At 47.4% G+C, this 7,772-nt stretch overlaps 1 protein-coding gene across 1 annotated transcript in view; it reads left to right on the plus strand.

Moving 5' to 3' along the window:
* Nucleotides 1-7,506, plus strand: part of LOC121552174 (rho guanine nucleotide exchange factor TIAM2-like) — a 43,670-nt gene extending 36,164 nt beyond the window's left edge. Inside the window, exons 16-24 of the mRNA XM_041864897.2 lie at nt 2,370-2,438; nt 2,845-2,970; nt 3,226-3,334; nt 3,596-3,775; nt 4,097-4,215; nt 5,693-5,801; nt 5,930-5,988; nt 6,096-6,274; nt 6,416-7,506. Coding sequence (XP_041720831.2) covers nt 2,370-2,438; nt 2,845-2,970; nt 3,226-3,334; nt 3,596-3,775; nt 4,097-4,215; nt 5,693-5,801; nt 5,930-5,988; nt 6,096-6,274; nt 6,416-7,070 — 1,605 coding nt within the window. The 3' untranslated portion in view covers nt 7,071-7,506. The remainder of the gene's footprint in view (nt 1-2,369; nt 2,439-2,844; nt 2,971-3,225; nt 3,335-3,595; nt 3,776-4,096; nt 4,216-5,692; nt 5,802-5,929; nt 5,989-6,095; nt 6,275-6,415) is intronic.
* Nucleotides 7,507-7,772: the final 266 nt, after the last annotated feature.

Raw genomic sequence — 7,772 nt, forward strand, 5'->3', positions numbered from 1 at the left:
TTTGGGCACAGACCTGGATAGTATGATAGAGCTCTGCAGGCTATCTCTACAGTAGATTGCAACTCCACCCCCTTTGGCAGTTCTATCTAGACGGAAAATGTTATAGTTGGGGATGGAAATTTCAGAATTTTTGGTGGCCTTCCTAAGCCAGGATTCAGACACTGCTAGAACATCAGGGTTGGCAGAGTGTGCTAACGCAGTGAATAACTCAAACTTAGGAAGTAGACTTCTAATATTTATGTGCAAGAAACCAAGACTTTTGCGATTACAGAAGTCAACAAATGATAGCTCCTGGGGAGTAGGAGTGATACTGGGGGCTACAGGGCCTGGGTTAGCCTCTACATCACCAGAGGAACAGAGGAGGACTAGAATAAGGATACGGCTAAAGGCTTTAAGAACTGGTCTTCTAGTGCGTTGGGTACATAGAATAAAGGGGGCAGATTTCCGGGTGTTATAGAAAAGATTCAGGGCATTATGAACAGACAAGGATATGGAAGGATATGAGTAAAGTGGAGGTAAACCTAAGCGTTGGGTAACACTGAAAGAGATAGTATCTCTAGAGGCATCAATTGAGTCGGTCTGTGAGTGTATGGGTGGAGGGACAAAGGAGCTAACCAAGGCAGGTTTAGCTAGGCTGGGGGTCTACAGTGATATAGTACAATTAGAAATAACCGAAACAACAATAAACTAACCATGTTTGGGCTGAGGCTAAACATAAACAGGATGTAGTACCGTAAAAAGGAACAGTCCAGCAGATATCAGCTGTATAGCTGAGTTATCATAAGGTCCGGTGGTGAAGCGCTAGTGAGTAAGAGGCCACGGCTAGCGTGTGCCACGTCCGTTTTGTTGTAGCCAGCTGGTAGCGATGAATCCGGAGTTAAAGGTCCAGTGATTCAGTGATGCCGGCGGAAAAAACTGATATGTTCTGGGTCGATAACACGCAGTGCTGACTGGCCGAATATCCGGTGATCAATGTCCAGTGATTAAAATTAATCCCGCGGAAAAAAAAATCAAATGTTCTGGGTAAAACACCGCTAGCTGTGGCTAATAGCAAGTAGCTAGTTCAGTTTAGTGAGTAAGCGTGTGCTAACGGGCCAGGGCTAGCAGATGGATGGAATCTTCGTGGTTACGTCGTAACCACATCAGACGACTTCGTCGGCAGACCAGTCGTGCAGGATCGGCGGGGATCCGTGTCAATACTAGGTGGTCCCGTCCGGTTGATAGAGAGGTAGATAGCCGGGAGATGGGCCCAGCTCAGGTTGATTAGCCAGACCACAGCGTCCGTCCTGTTGTAGCCAGCTGGCAGCGATGAATCGGAGCTAAAGGTCCAGTGAATCAGTGATTCCGGCGGAAGAACTGATATGCTCTGGGTCGATAACGCGCTGTGCAGACTGGCCGAATATCCGGTGATCAATGTCCAGCGATTAAAAATTAATCCCGCGGAAAAAAATCCAATGTTCTGGGTGAAACACCGCTAGCACCGCTAGCTGTGGCTAATAGCAAGTAGCTAGTTAGCTGGCTAGCTAGTTTCAACTGGAGATTCTAGATTCTAGATAAAAGGTAAGTCAATAATAGAATCCGTTCCACATTGAGTGAGGCGGGTTGCAGGAAAGTATATTTTGTAGAAGGATGAAAAGTCTGATAGGGAAACATGTACGAAAAATACAAAAAACTGGGTATTTACAGGCTATTTACAGACACACGACAGAAACAGAACTGCACTACTTCGCCATCCTATCAGAGTAGGAGTGCTGATCTAGGATCAGTTTTGCCTTTTATATTGTAATGAATAGACAGAGGGGATCTGATCCTAGATCAGCACTCTTGCTCTGAGACACATTATGAACACACATTATGAACACACATTCAAGCCCTATCTAAGAGAGTGCTTGAACATCCTCTGTGGGGATTTATAATTGATGGTCTCGCTTTATTAATGATCTGCCTGTTAGTGAATGGTTTCTAAGTGCCTGTTTGTTAATGATCTTTAGTAGCATTTAGTGTAATGTATATTTATTTGCCATCTGTTTCTGTAACACCCATGTGTCAGGCTGAGAAGAATGATGATGTCACAGACTGATAGTGATTATGTTTCAGTCTGATAGTGATGTTGTCACAGTCTGATAGTGATGCTGTCACAGTCTGATCGTGATGATTTCCCAATCTGATAGTGAGGATGTTACAGTCTGATAGTGATGATGTCACAGTCTGATAGTGATGATGTCTCAGTCTGATAGTGATGACGTCACAATAGTGATGATGTCACAGTCTGATAGTGATGATGTTATATTCTGATAGTGATGATGTTATTGTCGGGTAGTGGTGATACCACAGTCTAATGAAGTTCCTTCGCTGTCTCTGTCCCTCAGGACCTGTGCTGTCTGTTTGACATCTACCTGACGCCTCTACAGAGTGAGACCTTCCTCAGCCACCATGAGGTACGGGGGGGGCATAAAAAATATATAGCCTACATGTAACATGTCTAAATGTAGGCTATACACATGTAAAATACAATAACATTACAGTATGTGCTTATTTAATTGTAACTTGTTAGTAAACTGTATGTTAGTGTGACAACCGGGGTTCGAACCCGGGTGTTAGCGAGCTAACGCTAGTCTTCAGATCTCAGACAAGGCTATCCATCACATGAGCGTGGTTCCCAACCAACTCCGTTACATTAGCTGTAAATCTCTTTCACTTCTATTCTGTACTTTTTTTGGCATTTCAGTTTGCTATGTAGTGTATGTACAGTAGCTAAATGGTGCCAATAAAGGCTTTCTAATGATCAATAATCTTCTGTCCTCTGGTTAGTTTCTAACTGTTGTCATCTCCTCCCTCCACTAGATGGAGTCTCTGTTTGGCAGTCTGCCTGAGATGCTGGACTTCCAGAGAGTGTTCCTACACACCCTGGAGGAGCGCATCGCCTCCTCCCCCAACTTCAGCTCCCTGGAGTCCCCCGAACAGTTCAAGGTACAGTATATCCACAACAAGTCTGGAGAGATGTGTGAAATGGCACCCTATTCCCATAGGGTTCAGGTCAAAAGTAGTGCACTATGTAGGGAATAGTGTGCCATTTGGGATGTAACTTGAAGGTCTAGTGAGAAAGCGTCACACTTCATTAACAGGATGTTAGCCTACTGACTGCAGTGTTAGTCAGCGGTAGAACTGTTTGATGTTTACAGGAAGTGACTGTGCATTCTCTCTTCTTTCTCTTTCTGCATCCAGAAACTTCTTCTCTCGCTGGGGGGCTCCTTCCTCTACTATGCCGACCACTTCAAGCTCTACAGCGGCTTCTGTGCCAACCACATCAAAGTCCAAAAGGTTCTGGAACGAGGTAAGGGTGATAGCTACGCTACCTCATGTACAGTTGATCTGAACATCCCACTTACAGTACCCGGTTAAACCATAGGCTGGTGAAAATTCTAAGGATCAAAAGTCTGCTTTCTCATGTACACTAGACCAGAATATCCCGCCTACTCAGTTCATCATAAAATGCCACCTGCAAGTGCAAAGGCAGGGAATCAATGCCTGCATCAATGCCTGCTTTTGAGATTCATCCACACACTTAGCCTAAGTCCTAATTTCCGGTTTACAGCGAAGACGGACCGGGCCTTCAAGCAGTTCCTGGAGGCGAGAAACCCCACCAAGCAGCACTCGTCCACCCTGGAGTCCTACCTCATTAAGCCAGTCCAGAGGGTGCTCAAGTACCCCCTGCTGCTCAGAGAACTGGTCTCCCTGACCGACTCAGAGAGCGAGGAGCATAGCCACCTCACAGGTATGACTACATATGACAGGGCTTATGTACAGTATGAGCATGCATAGACTCACACAGGGACGTATACACACACACACACACAGAAACCATAAGACACACACACACACACACACACACACACACACACACACACAGAGAAACCATAAGACACACACACACACACAGAGAGAAACCATAAGAAACACACACACACACAGAAACCATAAGACACACACACACACACAGAAACCATAAGACCATTGCCAGGTCTATGTGCTAGGCTTGAGCTCTATTAACGTGTGCTGTAACACTTCTCTGTCTGTCTGTGTCTCCGTCCATCAGAGGCCCTGAGAGCCATGGAGAAGGTGGCCAGTCACATCAATGAGATGCAGAAGATCTACGAGGACTACGGCACTGTGTTTGACCAGCTGGTGGCAGAGCAGATTGGCCCTGAGAAAGAGGTAGAGCATAGCCACCACACATAATATTGATATGAGTGATATTACAAAATATATTGGTCCTGTGTGGCTCAGTTGGTAGAGCATGGTGCTTGCAACGCCTGGATTGTGGGTTTGATTACCGCTGTGGCCACCATATGAAAATGTATGGAATCATGCGATTGTAAGTTGCTTGTAAGTCATGTTGGATAAAAGCAAAGCAGTCTGCTAAATGACATACACTATATATACAAAGGTATGTGGACACCCCTTCAAATTAGTGGATTCGGCTATTTCAGCCACACCCGTTGCTGACATGTGTATAAAATCGAGCACACAGCCATGCAATCTCCATAGACAAACATTGGCAGTAGAATGGCCTTACTGAAGAGATCAGTGACTTTCAACGTGGCACCATCATAGGATGCCACCTTTCCAACAAGTCAGTTCGTAACATTTCTGCCCTGCTAGAGCTGCCCAGGTCAACTGTATGTGCTGTTATTGTGAAACGTCTCGGAGCAACAACGGCTCAGCCGCGAAGTGGTAGGCCACACAAGCTCACAGAACGGGACCGCCAAGTGCTGAAGCAAGTAGCGCGTAAAAGTTGTCTGTTCTCAGTTGCAACACTCACTACTGATTTCCAAACTGCCTCTGGAAGCAACGTCAGCACAATAACTGTTTGTCGGGAGCTTCATGAAATGGGTTTCCATGGCCGAGCAGCTGCTCACAAGCCTAACATCAGTGCAAAGTGTCGGCTGCAGTGGTGTAAAGCTCGCCGCCATTGGACTCTGGAGCAGTGGAAATGCATTCTCTGGAGTGATGAATCACGCTTCCCCATCTGGCAGTCCGACGGAGTTTGGCGGATGCCAGGAGAACGCTACCTGCCCGAGTGCATAGTGCCAACTGTAAAGTTTGGTGGAGGAGGAATAATGGTCTGAGGCTGTTTTCATGGGGGCTAGGCCCCTTAGTTCCAGTGAAGGGAAATCTTAACGCTACAGCATACAATGACATTCTATGCTTCCAACTTTGTGGCAACAGTTTGGGGAAGGTCCTTTCCTGTTTCAGCATGACAATGCCCCCGTGCACAAAGCGAGGTCCATACAGAACTTGACTGGCCTGCACAGAGCCCTGACCTCAACCCCATCGAACACCTTTGGGATGAATTGTAACACTGACTGCGAGCCAGGCCTAATCGCCCAACATCAGTGCACAACCTCACTAACGCTCCTGTGGCTGAATGGAAGCATGTCCCCGCAGTAATGTTCCAACATCTAGTGGAAAGCCTTCCCAGAAGAGTGGAGGCTGTTATAGCAGCAAAGGGGTTACCAACTCCATATTAATACCCATGATTTTGGAATGACATGTTCGACGAGCAGGTGTCCACATACTTTTGGTCATATAGTGTAGATACATTATAGTATTTTTATACAATTACATGAATCACAGTGAGACCTTTAACCACCAACCTCCCAGACTAAGTGTCCTCCTCTGTTCTCCCCAGAGGACAGAGATCTCCATGGGAGAGTTCCTCATCCACTCCTCTTTAAAGTGGCTCAACCCTCTCCCCTCCCTGGGTCGCATGAGGAAACATCCTGAGCTAACGCTGTTTGGTGAGTGGGGCTTTTTACAATGACGAGTTGGACCATAATTACTGACTGGCTGATATGGTGTGCGTGTTTATTACAGCAATCAAGAAATATCTGATTTAGCATTGAGTTGCTCCTGCCTCTGTCCTCAGTTTTCAAGAGAGCGGTGATCCTTGTGTACCGTGAGCGAAGAAAGATGAGGAAGAGGATGGTGAGTCTCACTCTGATCAAACACATCTGATAAACTGTACTGATGACTTCATGCTATATACATTTGATATGACTTTATTGGAGTTCTAATGTGTTTATATGCTACAGACCACGTCACGCTCAGGGGACCTGGAGGCCTTCAAGTTCCGCTGGCTCGTCCCAGTGTCGGCGGTGCAGGTCCGCCCGGGGAACGCAGCAGGAACGGAGAGCCCATGTATCTGGGAGCTGGTCCATACCAAGTCTCAGTTAGAGGGGAGACCAGAGACCGTGTTCCAGCTCTGCAGCAGGTGACAGATTACATTGAAAATGACAGCGATAATGGATGTTTTATCTGTTGTGAAAAAGCCAGAAGAACAAAATATATACATTTGAATTAACATGGCAGTGCCTAATTGACTTGATCTCATATGGGTCTATATATTTTCCAGTGGTTTGGAGAATAAGGCAAGCGTAGTGAAAGCTCTTCGCTCCCTTCGAGACTGGACCTCTAGGCCCCTCCTATCAGAGAGAGGTTCTAGGGAGTACCAAGGCTCCCTCCGTAGGACCCAGCCTGCACCGGTCAGAGCCGGCTCCTGGAGAAGACAACAAGAACTGCAGGCCATGAGGACTGCAGGCCACCAACACCATTCTGATGACAGCAGTGTGTCCAGCGGAGCCCCCCAACTCTGCCCGGGAGACACCCACTCGGAGCCACAGCTCCCCAGCCACTCCAACACGGGCCTCTCCAGCCTGGAGGGTACCATGCTGGGCAAGAGGGCCCGGCTGTGCTCCCTGACCAGCGCCCTGGAGGCCCAGCTCCAGAGACTCAACTTCACAGAAGAGGCCGGGCCGAGGAGTGCTGTGTCCCAGCAGGAGCACCTCAGACAGGGGGTCCCCCGGCCCCACCTGCCCCATCCTGCTGCCCAGAGGAGGGCTAGCAGTCTGCAGGGTCCAGGAGGGCAGGATAATGACCCCCAGTGTGTGGACCTTAACGCCCTACTGGGGAAGGACTTCAGTGTGCAGAGCCTGACCTCTGTGGTCAATGAGAACTGCTTCTATGACACGGTTATGGGGATCCAGAAGGCTGCCATTACAACACTATAGAGGCCCTAGAAGTTGCCCCTAGATGCTGATCTTGGATCAGTTTTCCCCACTAATGGTTAACGTTAGGATTGGGGGACAGGAAGCTGATCCTAGATCTGTACCAAGGCAAACTTCACCCTGGAGAGCTGATGAACACTATAGAAGGTATACTCCTGTACCTGTCTTGACTCTCATCACACTGACTACATTAGCACCTGGTCAAGGTGCTATGGACTAGAAGATGAATCTCCTTAATGTGTTTACTCTGACCGGTGAGTAGGCTACGACTGAAGAACGGTGCTCTGATCACAGTTACTTGACTTGACTTTGACTTAATCCTTTTAGCTCCTAGTGGAGCAAAGGCCTCAAGATCACACAGTGACAGTAAATACGTATGTACAGTGCATTCGGAAAGTATTCAGACCCAGGTCTTCAGGGAAACCTGTTTCAGTCTTCCAGAGATTTGAGACTGGGACGGAGGTTCACCTTCCAGCAGGACAATGGCCCTAAGCATACTGTAAAGCAACACTCGAGTGGTTTAAGGGGAAACATTTAAATGTCTTGGAATGGCCTAGTCAAAGCCCAGACCTCAATCCAATTGAGAATCTGTGGTATGACTTAAAGATTGCTGTACACCAGCGGAACCCATCCAACTTGAAGGAGCTGGAGCAGTTTTGCCTTGAAGAATGGGCAAAAATCCCAGTGGCTGGATGTGCCAAGCTT

This window comes from Coregonus clupeaformis, chromosome 36, assembly GCF_020615455.1.
Source record: "Coregonus clupeaformis isolate EN_2021a chromosome 36, ASM2061545v1, whole genome shotgun sequence".
NCBI lineage: Eukaryota > Metazoa > Chordata > Actinopteri > Salmoniformes > Salmonidae > Coregonus > Coregonus clupeaformis.